Here is a 20,278-nt window from a genome sequence, read left to right on the forward strand (position 1 = left end):
TAGTGATGAAAGGAAGTGGGTTGACACACATCATTTCTAGATTTTCCAGATTCTTTCCTTGGCCCTCTCCATATACAATATCCTTTCCCTTCCCTGCAAAATGTCTTCAGGAAAGGACTTGTCCCAGCTGCTGGGAGTGTTGTCATCAAACAGCCTTCAGCTGTTGGCCCCTTTGGGTTGGCCTCCGTGTAGAGAGCCGCCTCATTGGAGCTCACTGTCCCAGTGTGGGCCACATCCAGTGACAGATGGAGGCAGCTGTACAAAGAGCCAGGCCATTTTAACCTAATATGGGGCAAGTCAAGTGGGCCATTTAAACTCCAGAGTTTCCTGTGGGGTCAGAAGGGGCTTCAAGGGACCTGATTGCATTGTCACTTCTCCCTGGGCCCAGTCCTGCTTCTTCCCACTCCCTTCCACAGGAGTTGATCCCAAGGGCGCCCCCTAGTGAACATTCTGTGCACTAAACTCCAAGTCAGAGTCTGCTCTCCAGAGTCCCCAGTCTCTGCCAATGTGGAAGGGTCATCTGTTCTTGGGATCATGCAATTATATGTGAAATAGAAATTTTACTCCAACTAATTCTGCACTTAGGTGTAATGATTCAGTTTCCCATAGGTGGCAATAAATGATGTCACCTTTAAGTATTAAATCGTATTTTTAAATTTTTGGAGATCTCTTTAGGGCCTTGAAGTTTTTCATTTTCCTAACACCTGGAACATGTAAATGAATCTAAGGCAACCCTAAAGCTTTGAAATACTCCATAGGTACCTGGGAAAAGGAGAACCGGTTTGATAGTTGCTGAAAATTTGTTTGGTTGAAAATAGTGTTTTGAAGTTTCAACTGGATTCATATCCATCTTTAAAATTTTAATTAAGTAATTTGATGAAATTCATCAGATATTTAGCACCATCTGTGAGCAAGAAATCAAAAAAGAAAGACAAAGGAGATAGGCTACTGTACCAGTTGAGAAAATAGGCTTTTGGAATAAAGCCGATCTGAGTTTGAATCTTGTCTCTACCACGTGCTGTCACTGAACTCTGCACCTCGGTTTCCCCATCTATTAAATGGGGATAATAATGATGCATACCCCATAGAGTCTTTGAGAAAGTTAAATGAGATTATCTATCTAAAAGGTTTCTAATAGTAAACATGATAAATGTTTTTATTATTATTAGCTACTCCCTGAGGCAAAGCATATAAACACACACACACTAAACAAATTTTAGATCATTTGAGCCACTGCCTACAGAAAACTCCTGAAACCTTGTCTAAACTTATTTTAAAAGGATCCAGGAGCTTTCTTCTTATTAGAGAGAAGGCTTTCAAGTTTTCTCATCATGAAGATGACATCTGAGTCAAGACCTAGAGGTAGTACCAGCATGAGTCATGTGGCTCTCCTGGCAAGAGCATTTCAAACAGAGAGAACAGCCAGTGCGACGTTCTGAGAGGACAGCTAGACTGTGTCTGAGGACCAGCCAGGAGGTCCATGTAGCTGGAGGGAAGTAAGCAGGGCAGATTAGGTCAGAGATATAAGTGGGTGGGGATAGGTTTTGTAGGACCTGGTAGGCCATTGTGAAGAGTCTGGATTCTGCTAAATGATTGATGGAGTTGTTAGGAGTCTGGAACCAAGGAGTGACATAGTCCGATTTCTGTGTCAAAAGGATGCCCTGACAACCGTGTTAAGAATGGAATGGAGGTGCGCAAGGCAGAAGCAGCAAGGAGACCACCTTTCGGAAACTACTGCAGCATCCCCGGCAAACAGCAGTGGCGACTGGGATCAGGGCAGTCATGTGGGCATGGAGCGTGGTCAGTACCTGCTATGTTTTGAATCCTAAACTGACAGAATTTGGTAATGTCCTGAGACGAAGAAAAGAGTCAAGGATAACTCTAAGTATTTTGTCCTGAGCAATTGGAAGGGAAAGGTTCCTTTAACTGAGATGAGGAAGATGCAGGGGAGAGACAGGTTTGGGAAGGAATATGAGGTGTTCATGCTGGGACCTGTTAAGTATGAGATAGCTCTTAAGCATCCAAATGAAAATGCTGAGGTGGCAGTGAGACAGAAGAGTCTGGAGGCAATGGGCCGTCTGGACTAGAAAAATATTTGGGAGATATCAGGTTTTAGGTGGTGTTTCAAACTATGAGACTGGATGAAATCACTGAGGAAGTGAGGAGAAAGGGAAACAGGAGCTGAAAGGATAGAACTTGGAGGCACCCTAGTATCCAGGGGTCAGAGAGAGAAAAAGAAACAGCAAGGAGAAGAATGAAGGACAAGGAAAACACAGGGAGTCTGGAAACCAAGTGAAGGCATGTGAGCAGGGCTTTGATGGTTGAACAAGAGTTTGTTAGGCCAGTGGTCCTCAAAATGTGGTCCCAGACTAGCAGCATCAGCACCTGGAAAGTTGTTAGGAATGTGCAGAATCTTGGACCACAGACCAGAACTACTGAATCAGAAACTCTGATGGTGGGCTTCTGATGTACCCTAAAATTTGAGAATCATTGCCCTAGGCATAAAATTGCCTGCCCAGTATAATAAAGAGCATTAAGAAGAACCCCTACCCCTGTCACCACTTTCTTTACTGGAGGAGACTATTTTTAAAGACCCACTTAGTGCTCAAAGCAAATTTGTAGCCAATGGGTACTTCACCATAACCCCCTCCCTGACATCACTACCCCCATCCCAATTTAGAAACCTTCTACTAATTTATCATGGCTCTTTAGAGAGGAGGAATGCCCCCATTTCACCGGACAGAGGGAATGCTGAGCACCAGACATGCCAAACATTCCACTGCTAAATAAAGGCGGGGGTGGGGTGGGGTGGGGGGGGCGGTATTCCAAGGTTAGCGTTAAGGGGCCATAAATGCTGAAACTCCTAGATGTAAAGCTTATTCCACCCAACACTTCCCAAAATTTCCTCTAGGTTTTCCTAAGAGAATTCCACCCTCTTCCATTCTGGGGAGAAAAGGTTAAAATTAGGGCGAGCCCCGCAGGGCTGGCATTCCACATAGAGGGAGGCTGTCCCCAGAAATAAGCTGGTTCCCACTAGGATGGGCGGGGCGGGGCGCCTCCAGTCCCAGCTCAGCCGAGGGGTTCCCGGGAGGCCTGCCCTCTCCAGTATCTGCCAGGGGTCTGGTCCCAAGCTTTAAAAATCCGAGCCGTGGCACTGCATCCCGACCTCTCCTCTCCCAGCCAGTTCTGGCTGGCTTTTCAAAAGTGTGCAGTTGTCTCCTCCCTGCCCAGCCCCGTCCTCGCCCAGGACCAGCTGTGCGGCCGGCCGGCTTCACTTAGGACGCGAGCGCACCGCGCGGCGCTCACAGTTCAGGCACCTTCGGCTTTCCGCTCTGCTCCCGGGGCCGCTTTGCAAAGTCGGGCAGCTCCAAGCGCACGCTTTGCCTCCGACTTCTCCCTCCCCCGAGTCCAGGCGCCCCCGCTTCCCACGCTCCTTCCACCCGGAGCAGCCTGTCCCAGCGGGCTGGCGGCTCGCACCCCTGTCCAGTCTTCCTCCCCGACCATGCTGTTTAGGGGCGTCCTGCTGGCAGTGCAAGGTAAGGCCTGGATCCGGGGTGGGGGGTACCTCTGAGGGGCGCTTTCGTGGCCCTCTCCCAATCCCGCAGCCCTGGTAGTCGGGCTCGCGGTCCTGGGCTGGGCCGTCCGAGGGCGCCTACGGATCCATCTCCACAGCCGCTAACCTCCCTCCCCGAGCCCAGCGACTGCGCACGGGTCGCGCAGTGCAAGCGCCCTGGGCGGGGGCGGCAATACTGCCTCCCTCTCCCGTCCTCTCCCGCACGCCTTCTCACTTTCACCAGGTGGCTCCCCGGGGTGCCCTGAGTTGGTGTAAACGCTCCCGAGACCGAGCCTGAACTGAAACCCGCTTTGTGCCAGCAGCCCTGCAGCTTGTCGGTGCCCTGGACCTGCCCGCGGGATCCTGCGCGTTCGAAGAGAGCACCTGCGGCTTTGACTCGGTGTTCGAGTTCCTGCCGTGGATTTTAAACGAGGAAGGTAAGGGGGTCAGTGCACAGGGGCCCAAGGTGAACTTTCCTTTTTTGCCGGTTGCCTCTTTCGCATGGGTAATGTTATCATCTTGGAGTTAAGTACTCTCAGGAGGAAAAGTGTGAGTCATGGATCATCCTTCCGACTCTCAGCTGTGCTGCATGGATGGCCAATGAAGAGATGGAGCCCTTTGTTTACCTGGCCTGTGGGTAGAAGCTCTGCGATTTTGCCCGCCCCCCTCCCCCCATGGAAGGGAGAAAGGGGGCACAGCTGATGATTGTCTCCCACCAGCTGCGTGCCCTCTGCAGGTCAACAGCCTCTCTGGTCCTCAGTAGACACCGTTGTGAGCTGGGAAAGTTGGGTGAGGTTAGTTTTCTTCTCGTCCTGCAGAAATGGTGCCCTAATTCTGTGATGGGGCCTCAGTGCTAAACCTCACATTTATGTTGTGCTTGACAGCGTTTTGTTGCATGACATCATCCTCATGTTATTGTTGTGTTTATAATCCAGTACTTGGCGAAAGAGGAAACCAAGTCCATGGCCATGTGCCTGAGGTCTCTCAGCTGGCTGGCATTGGTCATTGTCTTACCACTCATACCGTTTGGGTTCTAGTGACAAAGTTTAAATGTGGGGTCTTCAGATATAGCTTCTTGCCCTTCATTTATTTAGTAAAAAATAAGTAGTTCTCTAATGCCCAAGAGCAGGCACTTCTTTCCCTTCTTTCCCTTATCTCTCACTTGTGCCACCCCATTAAGAAGCTTGATGCCCCAGGCCACTGGGACTGAGAAATAGCCTCCTTTAAAAAACACTGCAGCGTAAAAGAGATCAGCTAACCTCCTTCCCAGGAATCTCATTTGTCCTCAGGCCCCCAGATTGTCTAAGCTCCCTGGAGAAGGTGGAGGCTCAGAACCCCTGCTTAGGATGTAGGAACTGTCATCACAGCTTTTCTGCCTTGGGCTTCTGTTTGGGGCTTTGCATATACTAGCGTCTCTGACATTGGCAGGGAGGTGATGTTAGCCCCATTTTACAGAGGAGGGACTCTCAGTCTTAGAATATTCAAATGGCTGGCCCATGTCCCAAGCTATCAGTCAGTGGCCAGCTCTGAGCTGACTAGATCAGGGAAAAAACAGGAGGGAACTACTCAGTAGTAAGCTTTATTTATTGCCAACAATTGCCAAGTCTTTCCTACAGAGTACTTAGGGGTAGCTGGGAAAAATCAATTCCTGATGTATCGTTTGAAGGATTCCTACCTTGCTGATTGCCTTAGGGAAGTCTCTTTCATCTCACCACCCTACCCCTTTCCCTGTTCTGGTTGTGTGTGAAGCATTTTGAGCAGTGGCGTGACCTGGACCACATGACTGGCTTTGGAGAGCATTATTCTCTAACACAGTGCTTTAGCTGCATCAAAATTACCTGGTGGGTATGTTAGGACACAGGTTGCTGGGCCCCACCTCTGAGTTTCAGAGTCTGTGGGTCTGGGATGGGGCTGAGAATTTGCATATCTAACAAGTTCCCCGGTGATGCTGCTGGTCTGGAGATCACATTTTGAGAACCACTGACCTTTGAGAACCCCTACCTCTGCTGGTGGCCCTGTGCAGGGCTAGGACTAAGGTGAAAGAGCCACTTGCATTATCCTGAGAGTGAAGACCTCCTTAAATCTTGTGCCCTAGACACCCCTCTTGCCTCGCCCTAGCCTGGCCTTGAGAAAAGGAAATCAACATCACCCCTTAATCCAGGCGCCTCAGTCCTGCGCCCCCATTGCCAGGCCTCCGTCAGGATGGTAGCCCCCTGGCAGCCTGCTCCTGGGTCAGTGGGCAGGCCACAGCTCACTGCACTCAACTGCTGCCCAGACCCACAGGAAGTGCTCTCTGCTGAATTGGCATCTCTGCACCAGTGGCAGTTAAACAGTGCCCCTCCAGGAAAACAGGACGATGCTTATAGGGAAAGGTGATTGTGGTTTATAGCAAAATGAAGACACTGTTGCTTTCCTCTTTGCTTTCTTTCTAACTTCCAACAGCCACAGCTTTCTGGCTCAGGGCTGGGGGAAGTTCATTCATTCTCCTCTGAGCATTCCCGGGGGGAGCAGGCTGGTTAGGCTTCCATCCTTACGTATCACGTTTTCCGGAGGCCAGAACTTGGACATAACAGTCCACTCCAGAGGCGCAGCGAGGTAGGGGTGTGGCAGCCCCTGCTGCTGCCTGCTGAGAAGCCACCACTAAGAATTTCCAGTAAAAAGCCATTCCTAGGTTGGTAGATTAAAGACAATACAAGTGTCCCAGGCTGAAATCTGGTCACAAGCCTTTCTGCAAATTTACTTCATCTGGCTGCAAAAACCCTTTGAAACTGGTTCCATCCACCTCCGTGTATTGTATGGCAGCATAGAAAATGATAGGTTTCAGTGACTTTTGCCCACAAGTATTTGGAACGCAAATAGCACTTTCTAGATGTCCTTGGTCAGTAAGTTAATTTACAGTGGAGAGATCAATGCTAAAGCCCAGTGAAGAGAGTTAAGTAGAGAAACAAATCTGCCAATTAGAATTGCATTACAGGAGATTCAAATCGGGAGTCATTGTCTCAAAATATCTCCCAGCTGCCCAAAGTTGTATTTGAGGTCCACTCCTTTGGTTTATTTAGAGTATTAGGTCTCTAAGCCTCTCCAATTACAATTCCAATGTCCCTAGCTCATGGCCATTTTGAAATATGCTTGATTTCCACTGGGCAAAAAATGGATGAGTTTTGACAAGGCGATGCATTGACTTGGGTTGCGTACCATAGGGAGGGTACCCCCAGGGACAGAGGGTGGCACCAGAGCAGGTGACTGGGCACAGCAACCTAGCCTTGTCTACTTTCCAGTTTCTTGTTTTCTTGATTTACCTCCATGTTTTCGGTAGAATATTTTAATTTTCTCTCACTTGTCAAGGCAAGTGAGATTGTGTCAGAATCAAACTTTGAACTTGCTTTTAAATTTTAGGTTTGAATTAAATCCTGGGAAGAAGAGATCTATTTTATCATACAAAAATCTTCCTTATTCATTCATCATCTAAAAAAATCTTTATTCATTCGCAGTTCAGAGAATATTGGAACCCCTTTGAACAATCGTCCTCAGCTGAAATCAAGATTGTTGGTTCCATTTCCCCAGTGCCAGCTGTGGGGGGGCAGAAGCCCTTCGGCTGAGGATTCTTGGACACTGTAAAGTTGGCCTCACATCAGAATGGTCACGGTTCAGGCTAGTCATCGGTTGGGTTTTGGTTTCATTCCAATTTTTGGACCCCTTGGTTTAGCATCTTTAAGCTGGCTCTTTGAGGAAGTCATTGGAGGAACTGAGGGAGGGAGGGGGTAAAATCCAAACCCAGGTACTGCTCCTTAATTAGAAGTTTGGAACACTAAGCCACCCCAGAGAGGAAGGTAGATGTGGACATGTCAGGTTAAGAGGAGGTAAAAAAGGAAATTCAAAGCACTTGTAGAGAGAGTATTTTTTTTTTCTACAACAGTGGGGGTCAGTGTTTGAGGAATTGCCTAATACAGGAAGAATTTGGATGGTATTTGTACCCAGGAGCAAGTGATGGTATCTGAGGCAGGCTGGCCAGCTAGAAGTTTGGCATAACCAATGGGGGGCGGGTGGTAGAGTAGGCCAATATCTCAATGTAAGTATATGCATGTGTCTCTTCCTGTCAACCCCCTTTCTTCACCCAAACCCCTTCCTTCTCTCTTAAGGACACTTTCAGTTACTTGGTCAGCTGAGTTTCACTTCTTCACTCAGTCATGTGCTAGTTATTAATACTGATAAATCCTGCCTGATATTTCTTGAGGCCCAGCTGGAGCCAGAAGTCTGGCCAGCATCCCAGGGGGCCTTCCTAGAGGAGGAGGACCAGTCCTCCCTCTCTGTGGGTTACAGCTCTCTTTCTGACTCAGCATCCCACCCTGACATCAGGAGTTCATCAGGCAATTCCCACCCTCTGGATCTGCTTAAACCTGCATCGCCTCTGCTTGTTGGTCTCTTGATGCCCTTTATGCAGAAACACAGCCCCCATGTTGTGGAGAGGCTGAGAGCAGCACGAGTCTGGGGTGTTCCTCAGATGCCTCTCGGAGAAACAGTCGACCCCAGGAATTGGCCGAGTTCTTCCTGCAATGCCGTGTGGCGTTCCCCGGCCCGCCCTGGCTACTACTGATGTCAGGCTGAACCTGGCTCTTGTGAGCTGTGCCTGAGCGTGGCCTTGGTTCTGCCCTGGCTCTGCCTGGGATCCTAGATCCTAGAGCTGGGCCTTGGAATTCATCCAGTGCAACCTCTTCATTTTACGGAGGTGTGCACTGGGGCCCAGACAGGCTCCCAGTCAGGGTCAATGACCAAGTCAGTGGTAGCCCTGGGGCAGGGCCTCATTTCCTCAACTCTTCACCTTTCTTTCTTCTAGTATTGCTGCCTCTCCCAATGTCCCTGTCTTCACCAGCTCCTGGACCTTGACACTTTGGTGTGTTAATTAAACTCTGCAACGTGTTAGAAACTCTTCATCAAACATCTAATTATATTTCATACATGTGGAAGAACATGGGTTCCAAAGGTGCAGTGCTTTGGGCCTACCAAACCCACAAAACACTATATTTTATGCCAGACCATGCATTTATTCACTCAGATGTGTAGGGATCCCACCTGCCTGCAATCTTTAGCATATAAAAGAGTGCCTGGCACATAGTAGATGCTCAACAAATATTTGTTGGATAAATGAATTTGCTGAAGGAATAAATTCAATATTGGATGATTAAAAAGTCCTTATGCATTTCGTGTGTGCCCCTGGTTCATTCTGCCCCTTCAAAGGTAGCTCCTTAGCATGAGAAACAATGTAAGCCTAGTGGTTAATATGAACTCTAGAGTTGGACAGCTTGGATTAGAATCCAGGCTCTACCCTTACATGCTGTGTGGCTTTGGACAAATTATTTAACCCCTCTGTGTCTCAGTTTCCTTGGCTGTAAAATGGAGATAATTAAAGCACCTATCTCCTAAGATTGTTATGAAGACTAAATACATTAATATATTTAACACATAGTGAGCACTTTATACATGTAGCCTATTATTATTGTTACTCTTATTATTACTAGTTTTGTATTTTATCAAACATTATTTCTTCAATTCAGACAGCTTTCCAACACAGCTTCTGGATTGCTCAGGAGAATGTATTTTTCTTTTCATTATAGTTTTGCCATTTGTTCTCTATTCCAACCAGAGGAAGAGCTTTCCTTTTCTTATTGTTTGGCTCTATTTTATTTATTTATTTAATAATTTAATCATCTGTTAGCCTCCTGGGCCATCTAAGTTTTGTGTGGCTGACTGAAGTGTGGACATAAAGTAATAGGACTAAGTTTCACACTTGGTTTACAGTCTCTCCCTATGACTTAGACCTTTTTCTCTATAAATTCTTAGTTTTTGTCAGGAATGCTTTGGTCCCTGCCCCAGCCTGTTCTTCCCTACTTATCTGTCCCACAGAGCTGGTGCCTCAGCATCAATCAAGTTCCATGCTGGTCCCTTCTAGGAGACCTCTGAGCTCTCATCTCCTAAGCTCTTGGGCAGGTCCCTAACCCATGGCCTCCCTGTCAATCAATCTGAGTTCTTGGGTTCTCTTACCTGGCTCCTGCACTTGGGACTTAACCTACCTGGAATGGTAATCTCTGCCTGCTCCTCTCTGCTGTGACTCACTTCTCTGGATGTAGGCTCTGTCTGGCCTTCCTATCAAGGCCAACACCCAGTCTGGGTTCCTCCCTACTCAAATTAGAGTTGCTGAATGGGAAGTTGCTACCCAGCTCCTGGTCTGATCCCTGACAAGGCGCCCAGGATTTTGGGGATGTTTTCCTTCCCATAATTGCAGAAGTCAGCTGTGGTCACAATATATTGGGAGGAAAAAGTAATTTCTTGTCATAGGACTTTCTGCTTTCACTGTCATCTTCAAATCTCTTAGCACACAGTCCCCAGGTTTTATGACTTGCATTTTGGGATATGCTATTCATAAAAAATCCTGGTTCTTAAAATAGCAGAACCTCTTTGGTAGGTCACCCTAGCAACAGTCCTACTTCTGTCTCTTGTTAAACAATGTTTGATTTTTAAGAATTTGAGTGAAACCTATTTATGTTAACAGAAGTGATGGGCATCTTGATATATAAGCCCAGCAGGTAGTTGAACATGTGTTGGGCGTCTTGGCTGGTCAATCCTGATTTTTACTTCTACCAGTTATCCCACCCACTCTTCCTCAATTTCTCTTATGCTTGTCTTAATCAATTCAGTCATATAAGTGTATTCATGCATTCAGATCTAGGCTCTTGGAGCGTTTGATTATATGTTTAATTTCATATATATGTAGGTATGTATATGAAATACCTACAGGAAGAAGGTTGTACTTAACACAGAAGAACATATGGCTGGTGATAAATGAAGAAGTTATTTAAGAGCAAAGAACTTTCACAATATATCAGAAATTTCTATCACATCATTAGGCCATACCTAATTAAGGAAAGCATAATGTCATACCTAATATCAATAAAACATTCCTGACGGGCTTCCCTGGTGGCGCAGTGGTTGAGAATCTGCCTGCCAATGCAGGGGACACGGGTTCGAGCCCTGGTCTGGGAAGATCCCACATGCCGCGGAGCAACTAGGCCCGTGAGCCACAATTACTGAGCCTGCGCGTCTGGAGCCTGTGCTCCACAACAAGAGAGGCCGCGATAGTGAGAGGCCCGTGCATCGCGATGAAGAGTGGCCCCCGCTTGCCGCAACTGGAGAAAGCCCTCGCACAGAAACGAAGACCCAACACAGCCATAAATAAATAAATAAATAAATTTAAAATAAATGTGATTTGAATAAAATATAAAATCTGGTTTAAAAAAAAAAAAAAAGGATTCCTTCTAAAAAAAAAATTCCTGACAAAAAATAGGAATTTATAGAGAAATTCTCACAGCTGTGCATTAGGCCAATTGTTATCAACCCTGAATGGACATTAAAATCACCTAAAAGTTTCTTTAAAAATAGTTGTGTCCAGCCCTACCCCAAGAGACTCTGATTTACTTGGCCAGACATGGGGCCAGACTTGGTGTTGTTAACAAATAGACACTAAGAAATGAACAAACTCCCTAGGTGATTCCAATATGCGGCCAGGGTTGAGGACAGTGATTAGAAGAATGACCAACTCCCCCCATCTCCCCCCGACCAGATGTAAAAAGAAGGAATATCCTCTTATTAAGGATCCTTTAATGATTACCAATTGCCAACAGGATAAAGTGCAAACTGCCTAGCTTGGCACGCAGGGGCCTTCGTGATTTGCCCCCAGCTATATTTCTTACTCTTCCCTCCCATTAATCCCCAGCGTGCTGTTCATTCAACACCTCTTTACTTTCTTGCCTCCCTGCTCTATTTGTGCTGTTCTCTACGTCTGTGTTATCCTGCTTTTCCATTCCCCTGCCCCATCCCGGCCTATTTGAATCTATCTGTGCTTTAATGTAGGGCTCTTTTTTGAAACATTCCCTGATTTTCCCAAGTAAATGAACCTCTCCCTTTCCTCTTTGTTCTCCCTTCCCATGGCTCTCTTCACGTTCCACCATGTAAATCTTCTTAGTGTCTCCTTATCGGTGTCCCCACCTCTTCACCTCATCAGTGTTACACTTTAAGAACAGGGACCACATACTTCCCACAACACCTGCCAGACAGTGTGTGGTACCAACAAGCGTTTTGGATTTAATCAATCTCTAAAGCCCTTACTGAGATTGATTTAAAAAGAAAAAAACAAAACAAAACTCTTGACATTTTCCCCTGTAGAGAAAGAGGTTGTGTTTAATAATCCTTCCTACCATAGGACTTCAAAGACTTTGGAGGCTTTTGTTGTAATTTCCAGATATAACAGTGAGGCAGTATTTCAGCTTGCCTCACCAATGTGTGATTTGTTTCATCCCCGACATACCCATGGACAAATAGCCCTTGAATTATTTACCCATCAGGGCTGCCTGAATCCCTTGATCCTCTGCCATCACAAACAATCATAATGCAGCCTTGAGAGTGACACTGATTGGTCTAAAAAGTATTTTTTGCAAAAGATGAACAGATTTTGAACTAGCTATTGAGAGCTGTTGTTTCTAAGGAACTCAAGTGCGAGACGTCAGTATAGTACCCATCCTGATGGGCTATTTGTCTGCTCCTGGAAGCAGCTCTTGCATACTGTGGTGACTTGTGGAGAAACCAAAGGATTAGGTTTATGATTCAGTGTTATCTGCCAGATTATTTGCTTTTTCTACTTTTTGAGACATTTTTCTGTGTTTTGGGGGATTCTGAGGTTTAGAATAAAATAATAAACCAAAACAAGTGGTATCGTGCCATAATGTCATAGTATCATGAATGAATCATATGTTTTACAGAAAAAATTTCTAAAGAATATTAAAGCAGAAACTAACACACCATTGTGAAGCAATTATACTCCAATAAAGCTGTTTAAAAAAAAATAATATTCATTCTATCAACACACATTTGAGTGCCCACTGTCCATCAGGCACTATATTAGTTGTTGGAGTACAGAGAGTGCATGAAATACATACACAGTCATGGTCCCTGACCTTTGTGGTCACCATAGACCAACAGGAAGAAACACAAATCTGTAATTATGGTAGAGAGCAAAAGGAATTGTATACTAGCCCAGGATTTTCATTGCAAACAGCATAATTAGGCTGTTTAAATTAAGCAGAAAAGAAATTTATTGGAAGGGTATTAATTAGCTCTCAGAATCAGAAGGAAGTCTAGAGAGCTATATTTGGGCAAGGGTAAAGAGATACATATTGTAGGCAAGATCCTACTGGAGGAAGCATTTGTGTGACTTTACCACTGGATATTTGTTACTGTGCTTCTGGACCTGCCTGTTCATTATTCTGTAGACAATGAGTAGTGATATGGCTTGCTCTCCAGTCCAGTAGCTGAGAAGAGGATTGATTTGAGGAAGACTGGCAATGGGGAGGCTAGTTCGGGAACTGTGCAGTGGTCTAGCTAAGAGATGATGAGGGCTTGAAATAGGACAAGGGGAGTAGGGGTAAAAGGGAGAGAGTAAATAAAACACCAGAAAGGGGACTAAATTGACAGGACTTGCTTATTGATTGGGCAGGAGTATCGAGTCAGAGGGAAAGTGATTCCCAGATTTCTAGTTTGGACAGCTGTTTGTTTGAGGGTGTCAACAGTTGAGAGAATTTCAAACTGAAAATTTTGTTAGGGTAGAAGAAGTTGTGTTCTGTTCTGAGTTACCTGGGAAACATCCAGGTGGAGGTTTCCAGCAGGACTTTGATGTAGGAAGCTGAAGGTCAGGTACAGTCTGGGTAGGACTATGGCTGTGGGAATCCTTAGCATAAAGACAGTGGTTGAAATCTTGAGAAGAGGTAAGATCACACAAAGAGAATGTATAAAGTGGTAACAGCAGGAAGCTGAGGGTGGAGCCTTAAATTCATGTTTAAGGATTAGGCATAGGAAGGAGATGGTGGAATAAATGAAACAGAAGGAACTAGACATAGAGGAGGAGGAGAATTAGGAAAGTGCAGGGCCACAGAAGCCAAAGGACTTAGGAGTTTCTAAAGGAGGAGGTGATCAACAGGACCCAGCAGCAGAGAGGTGGGCACAGTATGACTTGTCTGTTGGAAATGACAATTAGGTGCTCGAATGAGCGCAGTGTTAGTGAAATGATGAGGACAGACCCCGAATGCCCTGGTGGAAGAATGAAGGGAGAATGTAGACAGTTAGCAGAGTTCTCAGTAAGTTCGGATGTTCTCTCTTTCTCAGAGAGAGGTTTGACCATACCTCCAAAGAAACTTGAGATGAAAGAATTTTTGTTTTGTTGGGTTTTTTTTTTTTTTTTTTTTTTTTTTTTTTAAGGAAAGGGAGACTTGAGCTTGTTTATGAAGTGAGAGGAAGGGATCAGTAAAGAAAGAAGATTCAGGAGACAGGGGGGCTCTAGCTCTGCACTAGAACCAATTTCCACTTTGACAATTCAGAAACCTCAAGAACATACAGATTTCTTGGACACACATAACCCAAGATCCCTCCATTGAGTGGCTCAATAACACTTGTGTCAACTTCAAAATGTGTGAAATTTTATTTGTACTGTAAATGCAGAGGATGTAGGAGATTGGGCTGAATCTGTGGTAATTAGGATGCATCCTGGAACATACTTATTAAAAAGCAAAACCAAACCTTTTATAGGCTACAGGAGAATGTTTGGGTATAAGGAAACTTTAACAGCATAGCATATTCTATTTCTGTTATAGGAATAGTTCCCAGCGAGAAGTGTGAAGTGAAACCTAGTGAAAGAGTTACACAATATAGCTTCCTATGCAGCCATGGTTTGTGACCCATAGGTGGGCTTTCATGGTACTTGTTGAATACATTTATCGTCATTGTCTGTAACCTTCACAACAGTCAACAGTCCTGGAGGTGGTTATTATCAACATTTTACGGATGCATAAGTAGGAGAAGAGAGACTAAGGTAACGTGCCCAAGGCAACACAAAGAGTCAGGATATGGACTGAAGCATATGCGGCTCCGAAGATTTGAGCTTCACTGGCCCTAGGCTCCTTCCCATCAGAGAGTAAGTTGTTACCTTCATACTTCCAGAGGTCACCACCGAGGAAGACAGACCTGCAAGGTTTATGCTTCCCTAGAGGTAGTGGGAAACCTCTGCAAAATACTGATGGTGTCCCAATATTCCAACTCCTGCCCCGGGGTTCCAGGCCCCAGATACAACCAGCATGCCTGCCATGTGGTGGTAAGCCTTTGGAACCAAGCAAGCATCAAGCCAAGATAGGGAAATATACTTCTACTTATTTTTTCCATAACAGATTAAAGTTTACTCTTGGAACCATTTGAAGGATTCTCTTCTCAGTCCTCAGCATTATCTTGGCGGAGAACTTCGGGGAAAATTTACAGCTTGACCTAAAATACTTTGGCAGTCTTAAGGAATACTCCTGAACGTCGAATTCATCCATTTGTACTGTGAACGAATTAAAAGAGTACACAGATAAATGTGTTTTTGCAAGCCAGTTGCCCTACTACACGAGCAGTTTGGTACTCACTCATTCCATTACTCCTAACAGAATGGCAGTGTTGCTATCCAGCAACATTATATAATATTGTGATGTATAACTTAGCTCTATGCTCAGAGAAATTTCCATTCCTTATTTGAAAAACTTTTGCCTCACTGCCAAAGAGAGCTGAAGTGTTATTTGAGGCCACGTTTGTAATGAAGATGACTTTAATATGCTTTAACTTCACCAAGAAGCTGCCTTCTTTGCTTACCAATATTTTATGACTAAGACCATATTGTCTGATACCATAACTTAATAAGTTTTCTTTTTTAAGCTTCTGCAGATTTCTTTTAATTTTGTGACTTTATGAAAAATGGGTAATAGACTAGAGTGTGTTTAAAGTGTGTTGTGACTCTGCATTAGCCCATTTTAAAATATAAGCTTTATGGAAAGCCTTTGGTTTTCCACTATAAATCCTGAAAATTGGGAATACGCATCTGAAAACGTTTTCCCTTTTCCACAAATTCTGATGCGGAAAATGTGAGTTACACATTTGTACCTTTTTTTTTGAGAATCAACACTGAAGAGCAGACCCTTTTGTTTTTGTTTTTGTTTTGTTTTATTGTTTTTTTAAAATCTGTAGCCTTTGTTTAATTCACAGTTTCTTATATTTAAAGGATCATGGGTATTTTAGGTAAAATCTATTAATGTCCTGAAGACATTTTGGCTTTTTGAGAAATCCTGTCTTACAGAGGAGTATTCATCAGACACAATCCCTTCTACAGGAATAACCTACCATAGGAGACCAAAATATAGATAATAAAATATTGTGCCTTTTTGTTAGTGCACTCAGATCCAAGAAACAGGATTAACAAGTCTCTAAAACCCATGTGTATATACTTGGAATTTTATCTCTTCATTCTGCCTCTATCTGCACACCTATTCCAAGAAATAACCAAGTTCTTCACAGTTTGATGTTTGTCTGGCACTCATCAATTATATATAACAATTGCTGATATTCTTGTTTTACTCATTGTCTTTTTTCTAAGTTATGATCTGTCCATTCAATTCAAAGGGCATCTACTTCTTTGGTCATCTGAACCAAAATTCACATTACCATATACTAACTCCATGTTAAATTCCATGGTCAATATCCCTGCTGGTATAATTTCAGTCACACTGATATGAAATCATTCATTCAGGAGGTGGAAACAGTTTGGAGGTATATACTTTGCCAGAGTTAATCAGGTGATAACTTTGTATATCATGTTATTATATACAAATGTTATTATTAACAGTAAGGGACAGAGCTGGAACTCAAAGCTAAAATATCCAAGCCTATTTTCCAAGTGACACTGATCTTTTTTTATAAAACAATCACTCTGCATTACAGAGTACTTATTATCTGAATCTTTAGAAACTGAGTTTCATGGAAAAAAAAGTCAGCCAAATCTTCCAACAAAAGTCATTATAACATACAAGCATTTACTAAAGAAGTGACTTCTCGAAAATTTCTTGTCACTTACTACTAGCTTAGGGCATATACTTTCTAATGGTGGTAAAATATTTATTAGTTTCACATATCTTTGTGTTGTAAATACAGTTCTATACATAGAAAAGTGAACAAATAATTTAAAAATATTCAGTATTCTATTTGGTGATTTTGGAATAGTTTTTTTTTTTAACATCTTTATTGGACTATAATTGCTTTACAATGGTGTGCTAGTTTCTGCTTTATAACAAAGTGAATCAGTTATACATATACATATGTCCCCATATCTCTTCCCTCTTGCATCTCCCTCCCTCCCACCCTCCCTATCCCACCCCTCTAGGTGGTCACAAAGCACTGAGCTGATCTCCCTGTGCTATGCGGCTGCTTCCCACTAGCTATCTATTTTACATTTGGTAGTGTATATATGTCCATGCCACTCTCTCACTTTGTCCCAGCTTACCCTTCCCCCTCCCTGTATCCTCAAGTCCCTTCTCTAGTAGGTCTGCATCTTTATTCCCGTCTTGCCCCTAGGTTCTTCTGAGCATATTTTTTTTCCTTTTTCTTTTAGATTCCATATATATATGTTAGCGTACGGTATTTGTTTATCTCTTTCTGACTTACTTCACTCTGTATCACACTCTCTAGGTCCATCCACCTCACTACAAATAACTCAGTTTCGTTCCTTTTTATGGCTGAGTAATATTCCATTGTATATATGTGCCACATCTTCTTCATCCATTCATCTAAGTGAATGGACACTTCAATGGACACTTAGGTTGCTTCCATGTCCTGGCTATTGTAAATAGAACTGCAATGAACATTTTGGTACATGACTCTTTCTGAATTATGGTTTTCTCAGGGTATATGCCCAGTAGTGGGATTGCTGGGTTGTATGGTAGTTCTATTTTTAGTTTTTTAAGGAACCTCCATACTGTTCCCCATAGTGGCTGTATCAATTTACATTCCCACCAACAGTGCAAGAGGGTTCTCTTTTCTCCACATCCTCTCCAGCATTTATTGTTTGTAGATTTTTTGATGATGGCCATTCTGACTGGTGTGAGATGATATCTCATTGTAATTTTGATTTGCATTTCTCTAATGATTAATGATGTTGAGCATTCTTCCATGTGTTTGTTGGCAATCTGTATATCTTCTGTGGAGAAATGTCTATTTAGGTCTTCTGCCCATTTTTGGATTGGGTTGTTTGTTTTTTTGATATTGAGCTGCATGAGTTGCTTGTATGTTTTGGAGATTAATCCTTTGTCAGTTGCTTCATTTGAAAATATTTTCTCCCATTCTGAGGGTTGTCTTTTGGTCTTGCTTATGGTTTCCTTTGCTGTGCAAAAGCTTTTAAGTTTCATTAGGTCCCATTTGTTTATTTTTGTTTTTATTTCCATTTCTCTAGGAGCTGGGTCGAAAAGGATCTTGCTGTGATTTATGTCAGAGTGTTCTACCTATGTTTTCCTCTAAGAGTTTGATGGTGTCTGGCCTTACATTTAGGTCTTTAATCCATTTTGAATTTATTTTTGTGTATGGTGTTAGGGAGTGTTGTAATTTCATTCTTTTACACGTAGCTGTCCAGTTTTCCCAGCACCACTTATTGAAGAGGCTGTCTTTTCTCCACTGTATATTCTTGCCTCCTTTATCAAAGATAAGGTGACCATATGTGCGTGGGTTTATCTCTGGGCTTTCTTCCTGTTCCATTGATCTATATTTCTGTTTCTGTGCCAGTGCAATACTATCTTGATTACTGTAGCTTTGTAGTATAGTCTGAAGTCAGGGAGCCTGATTCCTCCAGCTCCGTTTTTCTTTCTCAAGATTGCTTTGGCTATTCGGGGTCTTTTGTGTTTCCATACAAATTGTGAAATTTTTTGTTCTAGTTCTGTGAAAAATGCCAGTGGTAGTTTGATAGGGATTGCACTGAATCTGTAGATTGCTTTGGGTTATAGAGTCATTTTCACAATGTTGATTCTTCCAATCCAAGAACATGGTATATCTCTCCATCTATTTGTATCATCTTTAATTTCTTTCATCAGTGTCTTATAATTTTCTGCATACAGGTCTTTTGTCTCCCTAGGTAGGTTTATTCCTAGATATTTTATTCTTTTTGTTGCAATGGTAAACGGGAGTGTTTTCTTAATTTCACTTTCAGATGTTTCATCATTAGTGTATAGGAATGCAAGAGATTTCTGTGCATTAATTTTGTATCCTCTACTTTACCAAATTCATTGATTAGCTCTAGTAGTTTTCTGGTAGCATCTTTAGGATTCTCTATGTATAGTATCCTGTCATCAGCAAACAGTGACAGCTTTACTTCTTCTTTTCCAATCTGGATTCCTTTTATTTCTTTGTCTTCTCTGATTGCTGTGGCTAAAACTTCCAAAACTATGTTGAACAATAGTGGTGAGAGTGGGCAACCTTGTCTTGTTCCTGATCTTAGTGGAAATGGTTTCAGTTTTTCACCATTGAGGACGATGTTGGCTGTGGGTTTGCCATATATGGCCTTTATTATGTTGAGGAGAATTCCCTCTATGCCTACTTTCTGGACGGTGTTTATCATAAATGCGTGTTGAATTTTGTCGAAAGCTTTCTCTGCGTCTATTGAGATGATCATATGGTTTTTCTCCTTCAATTTGTTAATATGGTGTATCACATTGATTGATTTGCATATATTGAAGAATCCTTGCATTCCTGGGATAAACCCCACTTGATCATGGTGTGTGATCCTTTTAATGTGTTGTTGGATTCTGTTTGCTAGTATTTTGTTGAGGATTTTTGCATCTATGTTCATCAGTGATATTGGCCTGTAGTTTTCTTTCTTTGTGACATCTTTGCCTGGTTTTGGTATCAGGGTGATGGTGGCCTCGTAGAATGCGTTTGGGAGTGTTCTTCCCTCTGCTATATTTTGGAAGAGTTTGAGAAGGATAGGTGTTAGCTCTTCTCTAAATGCTTCGCCTGTGAAGCCATCTGGTCCTGGGCTTTTGTTTGTTGGAAGATTTTTAATCACAGTTTCAATTTCAGTGCTTGTGATTGGTCTGTTCATATTTTCTATTTCTTCCTGGTTCAGTCTCAGAAGGTTGTGCATTTCTAAGAATTTGTCCATTTCTTCGAGGCTGTCCATTTTATTGACATATAGTTGCTTGTAGTAATCTCTCATGATCCTTTGTATTTCTGCAGTGTCAGTTGTTACTTCTCCATTTTCATTTCGAATTCTATTGATTTGAGTCTTCTCCCTTTTTTTCTTGATTAGCCTGGCTAATGGTTTATCAATTTTGTTTATCTTCTCAAAGAACCTGCTTTTAGTTTTATTGATCTTTGCTATCATTTCCTTAATTTCTTTTTCATTTATTTCTGATCTTATCTTTATGATTTCTTTCCTTCTGCTAACTTTGGTTTTTTTTTTTTTTTGTTCTTCTTTCTCTAATTGCTTTAGGTGTAAGGTTAGGTTGTTTATTTGAGATGTTTCTTGTTTCTTAAGGTAGGATTGTATTGCTATAACCTCCCTTTTAGAACTGCTTTTGCTGCATCCCATAGGTTTTGGGTCGTTGTGTTTTCATTGTCATTTGTTTCTAGGTATTTTTTGATTTCCTCTTTGATTTCTTCAGTGATCTCTTGGTTACTAAGTAGTGTGTTGTTTAGCCTCCATGTGTTTGTATTTCTTACCGATTTTTTCCTGTAATTGGTATCTAGTCTCATAGTGTTGTGGTCATAAAAGATACTTGATACGTATTTAATTTTCTTAAATTTACCAGGGCTTGATTTGTGACCCAAGATATGATCTAT

The 20,278-nt window shown here is 43.0% G+C and overlaps 1 protein-coding gene across 3 annotated transcripts in view; it reads left to right on the forward strand.

The window, feature by feature from the left end:
• Positions 1 to 2,876: 2,876 nt before the first annotated feature.
• Positions 2,877 to 20,278, forward strand: part of MAMDC2 (MAM domain containing 2) — a 175,593-nt gene continuing 158,191 nt past the window's right edge. The window contains exons 1-3 of one of the 3 annotated variants that reach the window (XM_036856677.1): positions 2,877 to 2,956; positions 3,413 to 3,536; positions 3,874 to 3,990. In XM_036856677.1, coding sequence (XP_036712572.1) covers positions 3,503 to 3,536; positions 3,874 to 3,990 — 151 coding nt within the window. In that variant the 5' untranslated portion in view covers positions 2,877 to 2,956; positions 3,413 to 3,502. Of the gene's footprint in view, positions 2,957 to 3,117; positions 3,537 to 3,873; positions 3,991 to 20,278 lie in introns of those variants that run through there. The other 2 variants (XM_036856676.1, XM_036856678.1) reach the window with 2 other exon arrangements.

This window comes from Balaenoptera musculus, chromosome 6 (assembly GCF_009873245.2).
Source record: "Balaenoptera musculus isolate JJ_BM4_2016_0621 chromosome 6, mBalMus1.pri.v3, whole genome shotgun sequence".
In the NCBI taxonomy this organism is placed as follows: domain Eukaryota; kingdom Metazoa; phylum Chordata; class Mammalia; order Artiodactyla; family Balaenopteridae; genus Balaenoptera; species Balaenoptera musculus.